Below are 23,779 nucleotides of genomic sequence, written 5' to 3'. Positions count from 1 at the left end.
CTCACACATATGAGACTTTAGGTGCGCTGCTGTTCTCACCTATTTTTTTTTCTTTTCCAATTATATTTTATTCTGTTTTAGTTATTGGCATAGTTCCTTTGTTTTATAGTAATATTTTTTTTGTCATTTAACTGTATATACGGATTGCTACAATATTTTCACCAACTCACTGCTGCTGCTTACTAAACGGATCATATTCCCCAGCTTTCATTTTGGATTGCATGATGCCATTGAGCATAGTGACTGTTCATATGGACTAACACTATATTGCCATGTACCTGCTGCTGCTATTTTTCCAATGCTCCAACTTTACTGCTGCATATAAGTCGGACAGCATTCACTTGTTTGTCGAATCAGTATGTAATGCAGGCGGCTGAATAGCCGCCGGATTAAATACCAACAGCGGAAGACTGACGGCTTGAAAATCCCAACGGGGGGGTGGTAAGTACCCTAACCCTCCCTATAGTGCCTAACCCTAACCCCAACCCCACCCCCCTTCCCCCTAGCCTAAACCTCCCGGGGGTGTGCCTAGCCCTAAGTCCCCCCCGGGGTTTCCTAAAGTTAAGCCCCCCCCACCCCCTCTCCCCTCCCCACGGCTAGAACCTAAGACACCCAGCTTACCTTGGTTTGGTATGCCGGGTGTCTGGATTTCGTCGTGGGGCTAATGATAGGCGTCAGGATTTCGACGCCTATCTTTAGTCCCATGTCGGGCTTTTAGTGTTGGCCGCCGGTTTCCTGACTCCCTTAAATTATTATTTTTTGATACTTTAGCGATCCCAGATTTCTATTCTTTTATCTCATCCAGGGGCCATCCTTTTTCTGGTCAGCTGCTTTAGGTCCAATATTACCAGACCCATTACTGAAGCACCTAGTATATTTGTTTTTGTGTTCCCTACAGGTCAGGTGTGTTCCCAAGCTCAGTAATATATAGTCTTTAATATATATTAATATAAACTGGAGTAATTTCTTGCTCTAATTGCCCTGTATAATAGTTTGTGCATTGCAGACATAGATAAAATGACAATATACCAATAAGAATAATGGAATTAACTTGTAGATTGGGAATTGTAAGTGCAAAGGAAGGACACACAAGTGTTTGTGAAACTGCTTTGTGACATTTAAGAAGGCCATGTGTCATATAAATAAGTTGGAACAGCTGTGGGAAGCATAGTTATGCAACAAGTGTGTTTCTACAGCCCCCACTGCTGCATGGCCTGAACTCTAGAACTTCGAGGCACATGTGCTCATGCATGGATATCCTTAGTACCTGGACTGTGAGTGGGCCATGAAGACCGGGTTTGGGAAACACTGTGCTAGGATAACTAGGGATCACTATCTTGCATCTGATGTCCAGCAGATTTGCACTAAAAGCTGTAAATAGTAAATCTCTGCGCTTCAAAACGGATGCAGCTAAAGACCTAAAAGGAGTTCACCTTCTCCTTAAAGCGTAAATACAGCAACACAACAGAAGGTGTAAACGACCGGGGCTAAACTCCGAAAAGCTTTGCTTTTGGGGGTTTAGTACATATGGGTCAGGTCGTAGTCCCCATTGATGATGATGTGAAATCTCCCGCATTGTGCCATTAGTACAATACATAAAATTAAGCAGAAACTGCAGTTTCTGCATAATTGTATGTAAAAAAAACAGCTTGATATATATTCTACTAAAACACAATACATCCATCACCAGTGGTTTAAAGCGGCGTACCAAATAGGAAGGTGTATTAAGCAGGGCCGTAGCTAGGGTAGTGCGGCCGGTGCCATTACACAGGGCACCACTGGTCAGGGGGGCGCTGTTTGGGCCTGTCAAATTTCTGTTTATTATCATTCTTGCTTGTAGCTTCCTCTTATTTCATCCCCAGCATCCCCTGCCCTCCCCTATCTCTTCCCTGGCCCTTCCCCATGAAGCTATGGCCCTTTTTTGGGTGCATTATGTCCCTTCAAAAAATGAGGGGGGCTTCAATGCTCTTTCTGAGACAGGGCGCCAAAAAGTCTAGTTACGGCTCTGGGTATTAAGCGCACCAAAGATCGTATAAAGCAAAACTAGGTTTGTCCTGGGATAAAACCTGAAATGTTAATGCTGGTGCTGTGATTTCTTCCAAGTGATGTAATGGAGTCCGCTGCTTCTCTCCCTCTGATTATTGATGCATTTCAACACTTCAGTTTTTTTCAAGGTGTATTCTCACGGGGGACATAATCTCCTTTTATACCCTATGCCACCTTCTCATAGGTTGAAGCCCGGAAGTAACATGGAAAGACAATAACTGCTGTTAACATTCTTCATAAAGCGTTATATATACACGAGCATATTGCACACACTCCTTTATCTAAACTCATGAATAATTTTATTAAAACGTGTAAAACAATTAAAGAAAACTGAGTTTTATAAGCACTTCTAGTTTCCGTGTCCCGGTTGGAACACAGTGCATCCTGGGTAATTACTGGGACTGATTTCAATGGAAACCAGGGAATCATGTGGGCGGGTGTCCAGTTAAGCTACTTCCTCCTTGCTATCCAACCTATGGAATACCAGTTTTAACCGTCACCTCCCACTAAGGAAGTAAAATTTCTCCCATGCTTTCTACCTCTGTAACGCAAACGCAACCGACAATCACTTACTTCCCCCGGCAATAATGTAACCTACAAAATCAAGGATAGGATCAAATGCCACACACAGGGGGTAATATATCCATTACAATGCCCCTGCCCTAAGTTATATGTGGGCAGAACAATTAGACCACTAAAAACAAGAGTTTGCGAACATATTTCCAACATACAAAAGGGGACGGAGGAGACCACCCACTCTCAGCACATTACAGAAATCACAACGGCTGCAATTCTTTGGACTAAATGAAGTTAAACAAAGATGGAGATGGGGAGACTACACCAAGCCCATTAACAAAGAAGAATTGAGATTTATTATTGAATTGGACACACTAGCCCCAAAAGGGCTAAATTTGGATAATGAAATTAGATCCATTATATGTAAATAAATGCATTAACCATATATGTGACTAGATCCTTTTTATTTATATTCAACCAGCATCATCCACATATTTGATATTTATATTGTAATATATGTATTTCATTATATCTAGACCATACAACTGTCACAGTAAACCAATCTAGAACTTAAAATGTGTTCCATGCTGAAAACCGGATATAAATATAACTATTATTAAATTTTGCCCGCACTATCATCAAGAACGTTGTTTTTCCAATTTAATAAGACCTGGATTATTTATTCCAGTTCTATACATTATATCTACATCTACTATTGTTGTAATTGTTATAATAGTTTATCATTAACCAAATTACATGTTTCCCCATTGCTAACCTATCATGCTTATAATAAAACTAGCCTATACTTTATAGCATGATTACTATGACTGTAGCAACCTCAGGATTCTAAGGAACTCTCCAAAATGGCAGATTAACCCTTGAAAAGATGACCACTATTTCACAGTAGATAAACTGTACATGTATATACAAATAAGGAAAAGGGAGGATGGGAATAACGACGCACAGGTAAAAAAAAGTTCCTATTAAGTATAATATTTATCAAGTATCAACAAACCACTATTCCTATAGCAAATATGCATGATATGGGGAAAATAACCAAGATATTGTACGGCATTGGCGGTGCTCGCTAGAGATAAATATGATAATTGGAAAAGACAGACAGAAGAAACTCTGTTGTGCAAGCACTCCTTAAATAGAACATTGAAAATTCTAAAACATACTTTTAGAATATACTATATTAAAAGCTAATTTCATTTCAAATGTCATCCAACTAACACCTAACATATAAGACATACATCATATAAAAGGCAGATATCACAATCGCAACAATGATTTATTCCAATATGATTGTCAATATCAATGTTTGCACATACATAACATAAAGCAACAAATACAAAACAATTGCACACAGGATTGCTGTCTCTCTATGTAAGGCGATATATTCAACAGTATATATACACATGAAATCTGCTGATAGCAATATCCTAAAGTCTCAGCACATGGAATCTGCAAATAGCTTTAAACATCTAGTTGTTGTACCTTTCACGTCATCAAATCCTCTTCAATATAAGAAAATAACAGTAATAAGGAAGGTCAGGGTATAGATCTGCTACTCCTCATTCTGCTGCCTCTCACCTCTGCCAAATTGCTATCTATGAGGAGTGAGATAACCGGAGAGTAGATTACCCTTATGCTGCATACACACGGGATGATTTTCCAGAACGATATTAACGATATCGTTGAACGATATATCGTTCATTTTTAGGCAGTGAATGATCAACGACCAACGATGTGCGTTCCCGCATGGACGATAAAGATATCTTTCATCGTCCATGCATGCAGGCCAACTTGGACGATATCGTCAATTTTCCCTGTTCAGAGATGTGGCAGGATGACTCACTGAAAGATATCTTTGAAAGATCTTTGAACGATCTAGGAACAATCTATGAACGATATCTTTCAAGTCGTTGGTGGTACAGATCGTTACGTGTGAATGCACCTTTAGAAACAACAGTGAAACGGGCTTTACACAATTTTCGTTTCTGCTGTTGTGTCATACTGATAGCATAGGACACTCAATGAGAGAACTACTCAAATGAGATTGACCGCAGTTAATAGAGGTAAAGAAAAACAAAGTTATAATAAAAGTTGAAATATATTGGGACACAAACCTATGTCAATCATAGGTGCACTTGTTCAAAGTAGTATTTAAATCAGTAGACCATTGTTACAATATTTGTAATATACAGTGTCCATTAGTGCAAATACACGTGCAATGTATCAAATATGTTTCTGTAGGATTGCAATCAAGTATATACAGAAGATCCAATGAAGTGGGGAAATGCCAGTCTATATTCTCAAACTGCACTTCTCTATTAATATTGCATATACCAGGTCTAATTCTGCATATCATTTGTACTAATTAAATGTAAATTTAGCTTTGATTAAGGAAAATCCAAAACACCTTTAAGAGATTGCAAGGTATAAACAGATCCGAGATGCTGCACTGTAAAAAAAAAAAAAAAAGAGGGGAATCCAATACATGTTCTAGTCATATTCAAGTTGAAACATTCTAGGCAGTATTAGATAAATAATATCAAAATGCCAGAGAATACACATACATGCAGTATCCAAGATAGATTTGTAACAAAATCATCCAATAAATTGGCATCTACACCAAATTGTTTATAGAGGCTGTACGCTCTATATATAAGACAAGCCACCGCTATTAACACCACCATTTAGCTGATATGGGATAAAACACTCCCCTTATACAGACTTAATACACCACTAACAAAGGGGTAATCCATACCTTTTTTTCTATTCAAATCATAGAGGCTATAGGCACCTCTTATCTACCTGCAGCACACCCCGGTACATAGTAGAATATCCAGTGCACAAGGACACCAATAATATTAGTTTTTATGTTATATTTTATTTTTTGGTTGGCAGTGCTAAGCGTTTAAATTAAGATGCATGTACTGCATCTCCTTCTACCTTCGCCGGGCAGCAACGCCAGTAACTGGGCAGGTGATTCCGGCGGGTCGCGGCTGAGCTTGCTAAGAGCAATACTGTGAACCGGACGCACGGAGATGTCAGGTAAGGCGATGCCTCACTTACAGGGAATCGCGCACTGCAGTCCTTGCTTCTGGTGTCAGAGACGCACCAGAAGCCGCTGCAGTCAGGGCCCGGGATTGTGCGTGTCCTCACTACACCACTGGGGCCTTATAATCTGACAGTGGGGATCGGCCGCAGACGCTTCTGCTGACATGCCACGAGGCCATCTTACCCGGCTGGTTAACGCAGCTTAGGAGAGGTTGGTGAACCAACCCAGATGCAGACCCTACGAAGGATTTTGTGCCTCTGGGTATCTCCACCTACCCTCCACGTGCGTATGAGACGCTTCACGGTCCATGCTCGGTGCGCTCTGTAGCTGTTGGTCCCAGGAGGATTTGGGTCAGTCTCCCTATATACCTCTCCCTTGGTTAAGGTATATAGTGCTCTATATTCTACCATGCCTTTGTATTTGAGTAGTTGATTTAGAGCTGATTGTAATTATATTACTTATGCATTGTTTGTGACTGTTTGCTATCTGCTGTATCTTTTATTTCTGTCTGTCAATTATAACTATCAGTGCTTTTTTTTCTCTCCATCCTTTTGGGGTGGAGATTTTTATCTGAGTACTTCACATTCATTAAGATTTTGTGAAGGCTGCCACATAACATTGCAATTATTGCCTTTATTGAGCATGTCAAAAGATGAAGGGAAACGGGAGGAGGAGCCCTCTGTGCTGGTGTCATGTAAATCATGTATGGCTTATTTGTCCCCTCAGGACGTAAAGGATGGTTTGTGTGTTGTCTGTTATAAAGAGCCACCTCACCAGTCCGGTTTACCAGTCCCTGGACAAGAGCCTTCTTAGGTATCCTCTTTTTCCTAGGTAATAAAGCAGTTTGTGGATCGTATGGCTGCTCCCACTATACCTCCTTGGATGGGGTGTCCACAGCATGCCATGTTTGCACCTCCTATGCATCCTTCCTGGAGGATGTTTATGGCCATTCTAGTTAGAGTATGGCACCATCTAGTGTTGATAGCAGACCGGTAGATACTAAGGCACCTAAGTGTAAGTTATAATTTTATCAGTCCACTCAACATATGGTTTTGGACGCATCATCTGAACAATCAGATGATGCGCAGGGTTCCTCTCCTGGGTCTAGCTCGGGGGAGGAGTACCATCCGTCCACAGTGGATGTTCCTTCTTTGGTGAAAGCGGTTAACTCAATCCCAGATATTCTGGATAATGATCCTACTCATCGTAAGAAGACTCCAGTGTTTAATCACCATAGGAAGGTTGTCAAAATGGTGTTTATTGTATTTGAACAGCTCACCGAGCTTATGGATGAGGCATGGGGTAACCCTGACATGTTTTTATGTGAATAAGAGAATAACATAGTTGTATCCTTTCCTGGCTTCTGTATGTACTAAGCGGGAGGTATCTCCTACTGTGGATGCTCATGTAATGCGCTTTATCAGAAATGCTACATTGCCTATTCCGTCAGCCTCTTCCCTGAGGAATTTCACGGATAAGAAACTTGAAGCATGTCTTAAAACAATATTTTCATCATCAGGGGCTGTTATTCATCCAGCTATGGCTGGAGCCTGGGTAGCCAAAGCTGTTGAAGAATGGATGGTAGCATTGGAAGATTCTCTACCAAATGCTACCAGAGAACAGATGATGTATATCTCCCACATACGAGAAGCGGCTTCCTATTTGGGAGGAGCTGCTGTAGATGCTTGAATTTTAGCTTCTAAAGCATCAGCAGCTTCAATAGTGGCATGCAGGGCCCTTTTTGGTTAAGATTCTGGAAAGCTGATACAGGATCAAAAAAGGTGCTGGAAGTTTTACCTTTCTATGGAAAAGTACTTTTTGGAGCAGAGTTGGATAAAAGCTACTCCTGGTGGCTTCAAAATCAGCAGGTCTGTCATCTACAGTGACTATAAAGTCTAGGCAGATTTTTTTTTCGGTCCTTCCGTCCTCAGGGACGAGCAAGGTAACAGTCTTTCTCTAAGACATCTAGTTTTCGCAAAATTTTGAAGGCGACAAACTAAGAGATCTGGCCCGGAAAGACGTCCAGCTTCTAAACTGGATGACAAAACCCTGGCCTGATGGGGCGGACCTCCTCCTGGGGGATCCCAGGGTGGGTGGGAGGCCAACTTCTTCAGCTTGCAGATTGTTGTCAAACAACAGATGCCTGGGTCTGAGAATGATCTCTCGAAGGTATGCAATCACTTTCACGGGGCATCCTCCCCAGAAGTTTTTTTGCACAGATTCTCCAGCAGATGCAGTCAAGGCTTTAGCCCTTCTGGAAGCCATTCACTCCCTGATGTAGGCGGGGGTAATAATGCCGGTTCCTGTGTCACAACAGGGAAGAGGTTATTATTCCAATCTATTTCTGGATCAGAAACTTCTTGCCCTATAATAAATCTAAAAACCCTCCACAGGTTTATCCATGTACCCAAGTTTTGTATGGAAACTCTCCGATTTTGGCAATGGAGCCGGGGAATTACATGGTTTCCCTGGACATTCAGGATGCATATCTGCATGTTCCTATTATACCATCCCACCAACAATTTTTACGGTTTGCTTTCCTTCAGCTACATTACCAATTTCAGGCTCTACCTTTTGGCCTATCTCAGACGTCAAGGAGTTAGAATTCTGCCATATCTGGATGACCTTCTGATATTGGCACAGACTTTGGTTGTTTTACAAAACCATCTTCAACTGACCATAGCCTGCTTACAAAAGTACGGCTGGATCATCAATGAGAAGAAATCATCACTTTTTCCAACGCAGCAGATGTACATCTGAAAGCTCTTCTGGATTCTCGAGCACAGACGTAGTATCTGCCAGAGGACAAGATTGTGGACCTATCATTGCAAATACACAAGTTGCTGCACAAGCGAAGGCTATCCACTCTGTTAGCAATGCAGTGGTATCCACCTTCGACATGGTGGGGTATGCTCAGTTCTATTCCAGGCCTCTGCAGAAATTGATTCTCTCCAAGTGAAACGGACAGTATCTTATAAGGTCCCAGAGGATCCTTCTTACTCCAGAGGTTCATCACTCCTTCCTGTGGTGGTTGAGAAAGGATCATCTGAACAAAATGTGCCTTGGATTCCAAATTGGGTGCTTCTCACCACAGATGCCAGTCTTCATGGATGGGGAGCAGTAACAGGTCATCACACCTTATCAGGGAAGATGGACAAATCAGAAAAGTCACCTGCCAATAAACATTCTGGAGCTACGAGCAGTATACAAAGTGCTTGTCATGGCACAGGACCAGCTGCATAGCAAGCTGAACCAGTCCGACAATGCGACGACAGTGTCCTACCTCAATCATTAGGGAGGCACAAGAAGTTACGCAGCCATGAAAGAAGTGACAAGGGTTCTGATTTGGGCAGAATGTAATCTTCCGGCCATCTCCTGCAATATTCATACCAGGAGTAGTCAATTGAGAAGCAGACTTCTTAAGTCGCCAGGACATACACGCTGGAGAATGGTCTCTCCATCCGGGAGTATTTCAGCTCCTGGTAAACAAATGGGGTCTACCAGAAATGGATCTCATGGCGTCACAACCACAAGGTCCCCCAGGTACGGGTCCAGAGACCCATCAGCAGCTTTCGTGGTCTCACTGGCAGTAAGATGGGACTTCAAGCTGTCATATCTCTTTCTTTCGATTTCCCTCCTCCCAAGAGTTCTCAGAAAATTCAAGCAGGAAGGCAGAACAGTAATACTGGTTGCTCCGGCTTGGCCCAGATGTCATTGGTTCACCGACATTCAGAATCTGTCAATAGACAGTCTGTATACTCTTCCTCTATCTAATGCAGGGTCCCTGCCGGCATCCGGACTTACCTCGTCTGGCTTTGACAGCGTGGCTCTTGAATCTTCCATCCTACCAGCGAAAGGTTTTTCCAGTTCTGTAATTCAAACGATGCTTAGGGCACAGAAGCCTGCCTCTACTCGCATCTATTGCAGAGTTTAGCAATCTTTTGGTCAATGGTGTTCCCATAGGAAGTATGATCCTAAGGTGTTTAGGATTTCCAGGGTACTGGCTTTTCTCCAGGCGGGTTTAGACCGTGGTCTCTGCCTGGCCACTTTGAGAGTGCAGGTTTCTGCATGGTTAGTCTAGTTCCAGAGGAAGATTGCCTCATTTCTAAATGTTAAAAAAATATTCAAGGAGTTCTGCGAGTTCAACCTCATTTTGTTCCACCGGTAGCACCATGGGATTTGTCTTTTTGTTCTTTAAGGGCTACAAGCTCCACCCATTTGAACCTCTGGACTCTATAGATTTGAAATGGTTGAAAGCAAAGACACTTTTTCTCCTCGATATCTCTTCTGCATGCAGAGTCTCTGATTTGGCAGCGCTTTCTTGTCGCTCCCCATTTTTTACTTTTTACCAGGATAAAGCTGTTCTTCATACAAGGGAGGGTTCTCTTTCTAAGGTAGTGTCCCGTTTTCATGTGACTTAAGAAATTATTGTTTCAGCTTTTCAGACTCCAGACCTTTCTGTAAGTGAAGCCTCCCTGGATGTAGTTCGTGCTCTCCGTATTTATGTGGAGCGTACAAACTGTTAGAAAATCAGATGCTATTTTTGTATTAAATGTTTTTCACCAGCGAGGATGTCCAGCTAATAAGCATACTCTGGCAAGATGGCTACGCATGACTATCTCTCAGGTGTACACACAGGCTGATCTCCCTGTCCCAAGTACGGTGACAGCATATTCTACTTGGTCTGTAGGGCCATCGTGGGAATTTAGTCGTGGTGCCTCTGCGGAACAATTATGCAAGGCAGCCACATGGTCTTCTGTCCACACTTTTCTTAGGTTCTATGCCTTTGATACTTTTGCCTCTCAGGATGCTTCCTTTGGGCGACAAGTTCTCCTTTCTGCTCAGGAGCGTCCCCCACCCTAGGGGAACTGCTTTAGGACGTCCCCATGGTATCCCTGTCGATCTTTCGGTCACAGATTACCTCATCTTGTGTAAGAGTTTCTGATGTACGATTGCTCTTCCTTTTCCTCTTTCCTGCCTTGAGGCTTGTTAACTAAGCTGAAGTCCTATGGCTAAGGGCAGGGGTATATATGGTGGAGAACTCAAGGCATCATGGGAACTGAAGCTTTAACTGTTTGTTGCCTGGTATCTCCAACCATAATATCCCTGTGGACCCTATGGACCTCGAAGAAAAGTAGTTATCTAGGTAAGTCTACCATAACTCTTGATTTTTTTATTTTATTTTTTTTTTTTTTTTTTTCCTGTAGTAATCTTGTCTTTTTGCAAGTTCTGATATGAGATTTATAGATGTAATATTTTGAGCTTATGGGCCATATTTAATTTGGAGCAAAAATTCTGTTAACGGCGATAATTTATCGCCGATGACATCATTTTCGCCAGTTTCACTTATCCCCTTTTTTTTTTTTTTACAAAGATTTTTCGCACCTGCGAAAAGTCTTTGTAATTGAATATGGGGATAAGATTTCACCACTGTTTAGGTGGCGAAAGAAAAGTGCAGAATAGGGGGGTTTTTTCGGTGCAGACTAAATTACCCTGCAGCCCTTGGAATGTCCCTTTTTAAAAGGTATCTGTGTAAAAAAAAATAAAAATTACAAGTTCAATAGGACACCCCAAAAAAGAGGTTTTGTTTTGGGGGGTCCCCAAGTATGCGGCAGGTGTTTTATAGAATGCGGCTGGTTGCAGCAGGTTGATTATTGAAGAATTTTTAAAAATCATTTTAGGGACTTAAAAATATGCTTGCACCCATTTTCATGTACCCCAAATTTGATGGGTCTAGTTATTTTTTCCCCCCCAAAAAAAGCGAAGTGCTATTCTTCACCACTTCTTCAAAGCTGCATTTATGCACCTGCCGCGGCTGTTTAAAAACCCAAATTACCTTCAGCAGGCCTAATCGGGGGTACCCATAGTGATCCTCCATGTTGCATCATCTTCTAGGGCAGGGGTGGGGAATCTTTTTTTTTTTTTTTATGCCGAGGGCCATTTTCATATATATAACATTATTCGCGGGCCTGGTGCAGACCACGCCCCCTCTGTTTGACATCACATGGGGCAGGACCACAATGCCAGTGATTACAGCAATGTCCGGAGCATCCTGAGGATGCTCCGGGGAGCTGTAAAGGCAGCGGTGTGACCGTCTGCAGCGTCCTTAGGATGCTCCAGGCGGCACTGCTGCATAGATTCTGGCTGCAGGGTTACCATTCTAGGCACCCTGCTAGCCAGATGGTGCTAGCAGAAAAAAAGCTCTGAGGGCCAGACCAAATGATTCCACGGGCCTTATACGGCCCCCGGGCCGGAGGTTCCCCATCCCTGTTCTAGGGGGTGACGGGCTGATTTCCCCAAAAGTGTCAGGACTTTTCGATACTTACCTTTCCGCCGGGTCCCGTTTTCGCTGATTTCTAATTGAATACGGGGATAAGCGAGCACGTGCCCGATACTTTATCCCAGCAAAAAAGTCGATGATGGCACACGCACATTGGTCCCCATGGGGGGAAATTAAAGCACATTTATTGGCCTCCACGGAAACCAACAAAGCACATTGGATTCCACATAAAACAAAAATAAAACATTGGCCCCCATTTAAAAAAAAACAATCATACTGGTCCCCACAGAAGGGAAAATAATACACATGGTCCCCACATAAAAATACAATAACACTGGTACCTCCAGAAGGCAAAATAAAACAAACTGGCCCACAAATGAAAAAAAAAACAAAAAACATCACACTATCCAGAAAGCAAAATGATATAAATTGCCCCCACATAAAAAAACACATTTACACTAGCCCCCACAGACAGCAACATAATACACATTGCCCCCACATAAAAAAACATATTTACACTGGCACCCACAGACAGCAACATATTACAAATTGCCCCCAACATAAAAAAAAACATATTTACACTGGCCCCCACAGATAGCAACATAATACATATAGACCCCATACCTGGAGCTCCCTGTCCCTCGGTAGCGTTACTGGGCAGATCCTTCAATTCCTCAGCACCGGTTGGTGCAGGCTTGCAGCAGTCACATTCACTGCTCATCAGCAGTGTGAAGTACTGTCCAGGCGGGACAGCGACGCGGCGTATGTGACCTATGATGTCATGCCGCCGCGTCTCCATTGGTATGGCCCGGGCAGCGGCTGAGCCACGTGGAAGAGCTCAGCGCTGCCCCGGCACAAAGTTAGGGAAATAAATAGATACAGCTGTGGGGGGCATCTCCCGGCGGCACACTTGGGAACCGCTCGCGGCACACTAGTGTGCCGCGGCACAGCGGTTGAAAATCGCTGGTATACACCAAAGGTGCCATAATGTTTTATTTAATTTACAGTGATATTATTCTAACAGTTTACGGTTGCGGTTATCTTGGTGCACTAGATTTCCCATTACTGAATGTTGTTATATTTATATTCACCCCATTTGGTTACTATTTCTTCTAGTGTAAAGAGAATATTTTTGCACATGGAACATACAGTTTTGTTGCACAGAAATAGCTGAATTTGTTTGCATCTGCCCTAAATAGATCTTCCTAATTGCCTTACAGGCCTTGCTAAAGAGATTAGAATCTGTAAAGCCAACGGTTGGCATGACTCGCTCCGAGCAGTTCATGGACTACCAGCGCCAAGCCGGATACTTGAGCTCAACCGCAACATCCCCGAGGCCAGGAAAGTCCTCCGCAAGCCGCCTTGGCTCTTCCACCACATCGGGCAAGTATATTATTGCAGCTGTTCTTTTCATCTGTGTTTTTCTTTGTAATTGTGACAGTATTACTTATTATATTACATCTTCACCAATAGTGAGCGCAGCTTTCCTTTGACTCCCCACGTTAACTAACAGTAGCTGACTTCTGCTCACAGCCTATAGAAGTGCCTGCAGAAATAAGCTACTGTAACTAGATGGCAAATGCGCAGGGCGAGCTGCCGATGGCAGTTTGCATTTAACGGAGTCTGCCCCCCTAGATGTACTGCAGGTATTTAACTGTTTCAGTACCTATGATGTAGAGTCTACGTTATGACCACACTTAACCATTTACATGACGCGGTCGCATGGCATGCATTCGCGGCCAGCGATGGTCTCTGCTACTCCACTTCCTGGCGATTTTAGAGGAGATCGGTTCTGTATATTACCAAATTTGTGCCCCTGAATGCCGTGCAAACAGCATTATTGAGAACTTGTGTTGGAAAGTAAAATTAAAATCCTGTGCAAAGAAATTCCCCTCTAAGCATTATTGCTGATCCGAGTGCCGAGATCCACAGGGGGACTGATGACCTGTCCCCCTGTGACTAGATATGCATGGGGCAGGGAATCCAAGCCCACTGGGGGAGGCTCCATGGGCACTAGGGGGTGGGGTTTATTAAAAAAAAAAAAAAAAGAATTACTGCCACTTGTTAGGGAGGGGGTTGGGAATCCTATTGACTGAGGAAGTTTGCTGCCAAGGGGCGTTTGGGGGAGGGGCTTATTCTTCACTGGGGACCTATGGGGATGGGGGGGAATTGCCTCTGGGGAATCTATTACTACTATGGAGGTGGGTTTCATTTTCATTGAGGGGTAATATTACAATGGGGACTTACTTAAATATTTCCACAATAAAGTTTTTTTTATTGTATGAAGCACCAAAAAACATCAGTGATACAAAATTGACTATGCAATACAAATAATATAGTCGCATAGGTTTAAATAGACATTTAAACAATTATATATCTCATAACAGAAAACAAAAGATTAGATATACTTAGTTATAAACAGAGATAACTATCTTGCAGTAGTCACAATACAGAAATAGTTATTATCACAAATGATGAAATAATACAATAAATCGATATAAAGAGACAGTAAATATAATAAACCAATGCAATAAGAAATTCAATAAATAAAAGAAAAAGAGGGGGGGAGAGCCGCATGCAACAACAAGACCCAACCTCCAGGAGCTACCACAAAGATCAATGTGATCACTGCGCACTAAAGGGAAGATCTCCCAAAAGTCGCCGTTGTTCATACCACGTGGTATTTTTCAAAGTATCTTCAACTCTGCATTGGAATTCCCCAGGTAAAGTGGAAAGGTAGCTCTCCCATGTGTCAAAATATCGCGGGGCCAAGCGCTGCCTGTTCAATGAGGTTTCTATCCAGCCCATATTAAAATATGGAATAGTTTATTTTGAAACATCCGCAGAGATGGGGTAGAGGTCGATATCCAATTTTCTAAGATAACTTTTCTGGCGGCTGCACTAATAGCTAAGAGCAGCTTTTTACATCCCCTTGCAACTCTGTGTGGTGGGTACCATTCCAAATAGAGCCCATTCCGCCGTAAATGGGAAATTATCGAGGGAGAACCTCCTAAAGCCAGCCAGAGTTGGCGCAACAATGGGCAAGACCAGAAACAATGGAGGAAATGTGCCTGAGGGGTATGACAACGCAAGCAGTTGTGTAAAGGAATCATTCCTGCCAAGTATTGCCTATGGGGAGTGAAATGGGATCTGTGGAATATGTTTAAAAACATTTCTTGATAATACTTAAGGCAATAATGTACATGAACTATGTAAATTGTCCAGCAAGTCATCACTTGTTAGTGAGGGAAATGAAGACCGCCATTGACTGACCCCTGAGCTGACCTGTTCGTGATCCATTTGCTTTCTCAGAATACTATAATGTAGTGATATTGCCTGCCTGGCGCGTGGAGGAGACCGTAACCGCATTCTGCCAATCTGAGTCAGAGAATCCATGTATTACAGTACTCGCATAATGTTGTGCTTGAAAAAATGCTAAGGGGAATCTCTGAAGTATCGGATGTTTGTCTCTAGCCTGATCAAAGGTTCTACTTAAATATTTAAATGTTTTTAATAAGTTTTTTTTTTTTTTTATTGAAAAAAATAATCGGTTAAGGGGCCACTTCTGTTAGTTTCAGCTTAGAGCTTTTTAATGTATATTTGATTATGTCCTAAAATATACAGTGACATTCAAATCTATACATATTTGGAATTCCTGTAAATACACGATGAGCTGATGGATAAAATAAGGAAAATCTCTTGTGGATTGGTTTTGTGAAAGAAGCTAAAGAAGTGGTTCACTGGGTGTTGTGGGGCACTTTCAGGGGTGCCACGGGTTGGTGGACCTAGAACCAAATCAAATTATTTATGGTCAATGTGATTGGCAAAACCATTGCTGGCAGCTGCCAATCATAAAATTTTGGACAAACCGCAGCACAGCCCTGTCCACCACATAACTGATCCTAATCCCTGAATTTCTCAATAAGAAACTTTTGGCTTGGGGGTGCCATGAAAAAATTGGTGATACTCTAAGGTAAGCCGTGCCGTGATTCAAAAAAGTTTGGGAACCACTGAGCTAAAAGGAAGAATCCCAAAAGTGTGTCAAAGAAAAAATTTAAAATGCAGAAAAAGAAACAAGGTCACCAAATCAAACAGCTGAACATTGTGTATGGTAGTAACCAAACTTATAGATTTACTGATAACTCTTTTTAGCAGTTTGCCAAATTATCAACTTTTACAGAACACGTGGCCAAAATTGGAACTATACTGTAACCTTAATTTGCTATATAGAAAATAAGAAATTATACTTTCTTTTTTCATTTATTTTATTCTATCTGTATTTTTGTATATTTTTAGGACAATTTCAAAGCAAATTAGGGCTTGGGTTTGGTTTCCCAAATTGTTAAATGTCAGAATACAAACCTTGATTAAAAAGAAAAGAAAAATTATGTATGATTCTATGAAGTCTATATTCATTACACTTGTAAAACATTTAGCTAACAGTAGTTAGTGGTAAATGAACCACGGATTGCTGCAAGGTGCCACAGCTACTGCTTTGGAGCCGTTTGTTTACTTCACTTGTACAACATCTCCTGAATACCTGGCTTCCTTACACAGGGTTCTACCAACATCAATCTATCATAATACAGTGCCGTATGAGGGCGGCAGTATGCCCTGTGCCAGCCACGATGCCCTGAGCATATGAAGTCATGCTGAGGAGGCTAGGCCACCACCACCAGGATGTGCAGAAGTGCCTAGAACATCCACAGTACGGCTGTACAGGATGCATGCAGGGGCTATAGAGCAGTGGCTAGCACGGCACACTCTGTACCCATTCCTTTATCCATCTGGGGGATGCCAATACTTCTGGGTTATGCATAGTGAGGTGTGGAGTCGGACACTAGCTAATTGAAAACTGTCTCCCACCCCTTCCATGCTAAGCTCAGTCTTGTTTTTAGTCCCTTGGAGTAAGGCACTGGCTAAGATAGGTCCTAGCTTTTTAGTTAGGTTTTATTTCTTTGTTTTTATGTTTGATTTGGGTGCTTACTTCCTGGTAACAGACATCAAGCACTAGCAGAGTGGGAGTTAGTTAGAGGTTTGTGTGAATCCTGTGTTCCACTCTAAAGACTGCCCCTGAGAGAGTCCCCAAACTACATAGTCCCTGGGTCTCTCTCCATGCCGGACACACATCAGAGTGAGCCGCGGGCAAAGAAAAGGTAAGCTTTAACAAGATGTATAAAATACCTCGTTGCCTATGTGGAATTCGGCAGCACCACGCCGCGTTCAGTTTCTGACAGTATGCTGGAGGGAGAGCAGCAACATGGGACTTGATGGGTGTGACGTCATCATTGCCGCATGTGACTTGATCATCATGGGCCGTGGTAGTTTCGGGAGATTGCCGTAGGCGATCATTCAAAACAGGTGTCCTCGGTGAAGCAGGATGCTGCTGCTGGCCACGCCTTCCTCTAGTATGTCTATGGCTGCTGATCAGTACAGCTGCAAAGCCAACAGCGGGGATGGCTGAGTATTCAGCAGTTTACTAGGAGTACACATGTGTTAACCTAGTGATTTCTGGGCTTATAGTGTATGTATGCGTGTTTGTGTGTGTGTGTGTATATATGTGTGTATATAATAGCATTTTTTGTTTTACTGCGCTGTTCTCAAGAATTTAGGCAGTAACATACAAGGGTGTATAAGTTTGTTTACCTTTGGTTGTGCAAATAAAGTCTGGGGCTTTTTCTGCAGTCAACAGATGTCTTAATTAACCTCTTCTTGGTCTTTGCTAGTCAATCAGTGCTACACTTTTTATAAGGATTAGGTAGCCATCTGTATTGGTTAGATTGTCTTGTCTGTCTTTCTCTGTATGGATAAGCCAGACAAGGGGGCCAAAAAACAGGGATCAGTCACTGTTTATGCTTGTATAAAATGTGATAAAACATTTCCAAACGGTATGAACCCAGGGTTGTGCTGTGCTGGTTGTTCACAGGGGGATTAATTTCCAGGAGGTTCGGCGGAACAGCCGGTGATACCTGATTGGGCCAGGTCTATGGTTGAGGCCATAGGTGAATTACGTCACTCTCAGGAATATAATATGATACCCTGTACTCAAGCTCCTACTTTATATGATCCCTCGGTAGATCCCAGATGGGCCCAGAATATGAGATGATGTCTCATCCAGATGGCAACGTCCCTGAATAAAATGGCAGCAGGGGCCCTAGCCACTAAAACTGTCAAGCAATTCTTTAGTGGATTTTCCTGGTGAAGAGGTTGCACAGCTACCTCTTCACAGGAAGAAGGGGAATTGGATTCTGACTGGAAAGACACCGCACACTGGGAGGGAGGACTCCCATTCTTATTCAGCAGTTTCTATGTTGATCGATGCTGTCAGGGAACCTTTGCATATACCGGAAACAGCTATTCCAGTAACTAGTTCAGTTTCTTTCTATAAACATCAGAAGAAACATGTATCTGTTTTCCCTGAATTTTCACATTTTGAGGAAATATTAAAAGAAGCCTGGTTAAAGCCTGATTCCAAATTTCATATTACGAAAAAATTTAAGTATCTTTTATCCTTTTTCGGAAGAGGATACCAAGCTTTGGGAAATTCCACCCTTGGTGGATTCTCCTATTGCTAGGTTGATTATGAATACTGTTATTCCCATTACACAGTCTTTAACTCCTAAAGATCCTATGGATAGTACTTAAATATTTATTTACTTTGTCAGGAGTGTTGCTGCGTCCGGTGTTGGCCAGCGCCTGGGTGATAAAGGCCATCAGTCCTTGGATGAATCAAATGATTACAGGTTTTCAATCAAGGGAATTGCCTGAAGCTAGTTCCGTAGCTTATCTGATTTTGGAAACTTTAATCTATGTAGGTGATGCTTTACTATATACTATTCAGGTAGTCTCATATTTATGCTTTGGCCATTTCCACCAGGCGTTCGCTATGGCTTAAATCATGTAAGGCAAATGTAGAATCCAAGCATGCTTTAAGGCATTGCCTTTTGAAGGAGGTGCTTTGTTTGGTCCAGAATTAAATACGATTATTTCTCAGGTTACAGGAGGAAAAAGTCTGTATCTTCCTGTAACAACTACAAAAGTAAAAACTTCTAGGTTTCGTTCCTTTCGGACTCGAGGTAGAAGAAACTTTCAGGTGCACCTAGGAGTTTCTGAAGAGGGACCTTTAGGGGGCGTACGGTGACAGGCACCAGTAGGCCCGCTGCTAAGCCAGTAGGTCAATCCAAATGACTGCACGGGTCTGGGACCCGTTCTCTGGTGGGAGGTTGCTTACTCAGATTCTGGGAAAATTGGATTCAATCCAATCTGGATTTTTGGGTAAGTCGAATAGTCACCAGGGGTTAAATGCTGGATTTGGAGGGTCCTGTTCCAAGAAGATTCTTGTCCACCCCTCTCCCTGTGAATGGTTGCAGAAAGGCAGCTCTTATGCAAGCAATTTCTGAGCTTTCTGATTTCGGAGTAATTGTTCCGGTGCTACAGCAAGGCCGGGGGTTCTACTCGAGTCTCTTCTTGGTAGACAAACCAGACGGGTCATTTTCCTTTTGGCAAAATTCAACATGGAGTCAATAAGGTCAGTCGTTGATTCCATGGAGAAAATGGAGTTTCTAGCCTCCATAGATATCAAGGATGCCTACCTCCATATTCCTATATGGAGAGCTTATCAGCATCTTTTGCAGTTTGCAGTAGGGCATCAGCATTTTCAGTTTCAAGCTCTACCATTTTATTTGTAAACTGCTCCCAGAGGTTATGGCACACATTGTCGCCCTACTCAGGAGCAAGGTGATATACTGTACGTGTTGGCCTATCTGGACAATTTGTTGCTAAAGGCATCATCAATGGCCCTATTGCAATAACCTCTTCAGATTAATTTAAGCATGCTCCAGAGATTCGGCTGGATCATAATTTTCCCTAGTCAAATTTAATTACATCTCCGAGGACAGTATTTTTGGGTCTACTTTTCAACACTTAGTGTCACAGAGTGCTTCTCCCACAGAAAAAGATTCAGGATCTGCAATCCAGAATAAGGACTATTTTACAGATGTTTCATATCTCAGTCCTCAGGGTTATGCAGATATTGGGAAAAAGCTGTTCCTTTCGCCAGATTTCACGCTTCACCTCTACAAAATCAATTGCTTCATTGATGGGTAAAATTAGTTCCTCAATTGAACAGGCAGATGTTCAGATTATCTCTGCAGACCCGGCAGTCTCTACGGCGGTGGTTACAGGATGCAAATCTGAACAAGGGGTGCCAATTGTTACTAAAAGACTGGACCTTTGTCACCACAGACGCCAGCCTAACAGGCTGGGGGGGGGTGGTTCTAGACAGTCACTTACCGGGTGTCACAGAGTGCTTCTCCCACAGAAAAAGATTCAGGATCTGCAATCCAGAATAAGGACCATTTTACAGATGTTTCATGTCTCAGTCCTCAGGGTTATGCAGATATTGGGAAAAAGCTGTTCCTTTCGCCATATTTCACGCCTCACCTCTACAAAACCAATTGTTTTATTGATGGGTAAAATTACTTCCTCAATTGAACAGGCAGATGTTCAGATTATCTCTGCAGACCCGGCAGTCTCTACGGCGGTGGTTACAGGATGCAAATCTGAACAAGGGGTGCCAATTGTTACTAAAAGCTGGACCTTTGTCACCACAGACGCCAGCCTAACAGGCTGGGGGGGGGGGGTGGTTCTAGACAGTCACTTACCGGGTCTTTGGTCTGTCCAGGAGGCCTCTCTCTCCATCAATACACTGGAATTAAGGGCAGTTCGATTTGCATTGATTTAGCCTCAATGCTATTTAAAGAATTTACCGGTGCAAATCCAGTCAGACAATGCCACAGCAGTTTCTTACATAAACCAGCAGGGTGGCACAAGCAGCTGGTTAGCAATGAGGGAGGTTTCTCACATCCTTCATTGGGCAGAAAATTGGGTTTCAGCAGTTTACAGTCCAGAGGTGGACAACTGGAAGGTGGACTTCTTAAGTCGCCACAGTGTGCACCCAGGAGAATGGGAATTACACCAGGGAGTGTTTTGTCGAAAAAGTTGCCAGCTGGGGATCCCCAGACTTAGATCTAATGGCTTCTCGTCTCAACAAGAAACTTCCAAGGTACAGATTTCATCCTGGATTCTCAGGCATCTCTGGTGGATGCCTTGACAGCACCTTGGATGTTCCAACTGGGATACATCTTTCCTCTGGTAATGTTACCAAAGGTAATCCAGCGGATTCGGTCAGTGGCACGGCCGGTCATTCTGGTGTCTCCAGACTGGCCGCGCCGTTATTGGTACATAGTTCTTCAGAACATGTTGGCAGACGTTCTGTATCATCTGCCCCTGCGTCCAGATATGTTACTTCAGGGTCCATGCTATCACCCCAATTTGCCTTGCTTGGCTTTGACGTCATGGTTCTTGAATCCAATATTTCTACTTCAGGGTCCATAGGGTATCCACAGGATACCTTGGGGTATAGGTGTGACGTAAGTCATCGGGCACCATAGAGTTAAGCTTTCAGCCTCCCAGGATGCACTAGGGTCCCCCTCCTATACCCCGCCCCCGAGCCAAGGCATCTCAGTTTAGTTTGGTGCCCGGCCGGTGTCTGGTGCACCTGTTGGAGTGGGGGCTAAGAAGAGCCCCTGAAGTTTTCTTCATGCAGCTGTGGCTGCACATCTGGAAGTACAAGCATGGACAGTCAGTCCTGACGTCCATGCTGTCTTCCCTACACCCCCGCCGGTACCAGAACGCCGGTAACGATCCGGGGATGCTGGTGAGCATCTGGGGTCACAACTAGCGGTAACCCCAGATGTTCAGGACCATGGCCGGAATCAAGGGGGACAGCAAGGTAAGCAGCGGGGTCCCGCTGTTACATGGTCCAGAGTCCCCAGGCAGGGGGCTCCCTGGGCACTGGCTGCAGCGTGGAGCCCGGTATATAACCTGCGCTTCCACTACCCCCCTGGGACAGCGGACCGCAGCAGAGCGGTAGCGCTGCGGCGTCCCGGGGGTTAAATGCATGCCAGGGGAGCGCGCCTTCCCTGTCTCACAGCCGGCGCCTCCCCCGCTGCACACAGCCCTCTCTGCAACACGCCGACTGGCCCTGTGGCAGCGATCCTCCCCCAGGCCAGCCTCCTCTCTGCTCCTCGGCGGCCATCTTCAAGAACGCATGGTGAACGCTGCTGGAAGTCTGGACGGAGGCATCGTGGTCTGGGTCCCCCCCGCATACCTCTCCTCCGCTGTGGTCAGGTCTGTGTATGCAGCGCTGTGTCCTACCAGACTCTGTGTCTGTGTAGTTGATTTATCAGCGCTGGTTAGTGCAGGAATTGAGTTTCTTTACATTGTATGTGACTGTGCTAGCGCTGCTGCCAGCACTTTCCATTTCTGACTGTCAGCCTTATTACTGTCTCTGTTCTTTCTGCTAAAGCCCTTGCGGTGCGGTGCTGCAGGGTGGTCTCTCGCCTTTTTAAAACAATTGGTGAGAGGGGTCACATACTTTCTACCATCATGTCTGAAAGTGACTTTCCTCTCCGGCTACAGTGTACTACGTGTAAAGTACCTTTAGCGGAGGGGAGGGTAGCGCGGAGGGCCTCTGCCGGCAGTGTTTGTCGTTGGCGCGGCCTATTACGGTTACAGCACCGGTACAGGAGCCGCCCTGGGCTTGTTTCGCTCAGGCGCTTACAACCTTAGTGGGCCAGTTAGCTCCGCAGCCCGCGTTTACGCAGATGGGTTTGTCCCAGCAATCAGTGGTGTCGTCACCCATGCAGGGTTTCCCAAGACAATTGGTGGTACCCCGCAGTCTCCCTATTTCCCCTCTCCCGGTTTCTCAGGAGCCGGCGTGGGTTAACTCCCTGACGAGTTCTGTACAGCACTTGTCGGATGTGTTGCAAGAGGAGTCTGTGATGCGGCCACATAAATGGCCGGTGGCGTCTCTGTTGGCTCCTTATGAGGATGACGAAGGGACGTCTGATGATGGGGAGATTCTGGATCCTTACGATCAGGAACCTCTCAATACTAAGGACGCAGACGCTAGGCCCAAGGTGTATATTCCTGGACTTATTCGGGCAGTCCGCACAGCCTTGGTGATTGAGGACGAAGTTCCCCCAGCGGCTAAATCCAAGTATGCCTTTTTTAAGGATGTGAAGGGTGACTCCACAGTCTTTCCTCTTTCGGATCAGTTGGTGGACCATTTAGAGGAGGCGTGGAAACAGCCTGGCAAGCGATACCAGCCGCAGAGGCGTCTGGCGGTGGCTTATCCGTTCGCGGATAATTATTTTGCTAAGTGGGAATCCCCTCCACAGGTGGATTCTCATGTGACACGTCTTGTCCGTAGTGCCATATTACCAATGCCATCCATGTCCTCCCTTAAGGATGCTACGGACCGCAAGGTAGAGATCTGCCTGAAGTCCGCTTATTCCCTTGTGGGGGGGGGCAGCGCGGCCGGCTATGGCCATTTTCTGGGTTGCCAGAGCTATGGAGCACTGGGCGGATTCGTTAGAGGCGTCCTTCGATTCCGGCTGAACAGGCGGAGTTGATCGGTAATCTCCGTGATTTGGCCACTTATATCAACGAGGCGGCCTTAGACATTAGTACCCTGGCGTCTTGAATTTCTTCAGCAGCGGTGGCTGCTCGTCGCACCTTGTGGTTGCGATCCTGGAAGGCGGACGCTGAATCCAAAAAGGGTTTGGAGGCGTTGCCCTTTAACGGAGAAGTTCTCTTCGGTCCAGATCTGGACAAGATTGTAGCCACACTGGCGGCAGCCAAATCGGCATGTCTCCCGTCGGCCGCTGTCCCTTCTGGTTCAGGACCATCGTCCTTTCGGTCTTATAGGGCCCAGGGCAGGCCCAAACCACAGTCTTTTCCCCAACAGGCTGGTCCCAAGAAATCGGCCGAGCCCCGGAAGCAGACCTGGAGTACCAGACGTCCGG

General features: G+C 44.2%; 1 protein-coding gene across 2 annotated transcripts in view; it reads left to right on the top strand.

Annotated features, from left to right (window-relative positions):
* The window catches only part of CFAP97 (cilia and flagella associated protein 97), an 80,644-nt gene that overhangs the window by 48,615 nt on the left and 8,250 nt on the right, over positions 1–23,779 (top strand). For both annotated transcript variants that reach the window (XM_088447007.1, XM_088447008.1), the window contains exon 5: positions 13,130–13,292. In XM_088447007.1, the coding sequence (XP_088303133.1) occupies positions 13,130–13,292 (163 nt within the window). The remainder of the gene's footprint in view (positions 1–13,129; positions 13,293–23,779) is intronic.

Source organism: Taudactylus pleione, unplaced genomic scaffold (assembly GCF_031769625.1).
Source record: "Taudactylus pleione unplaced genomic scaffold, aTauple2 ptg000408l, whole genome shotgun sequence".
Taxonomy (NCBI): domain Eukaryota; kingdom Metazoa; phylum Chordata; class Amphibia; order Anura; family Myobatrachidae; genus Taudactylus; species Taudactylus pleione.
This window is presented reverse-complemented; position numbering and strand designations above follow the sequence as displayed.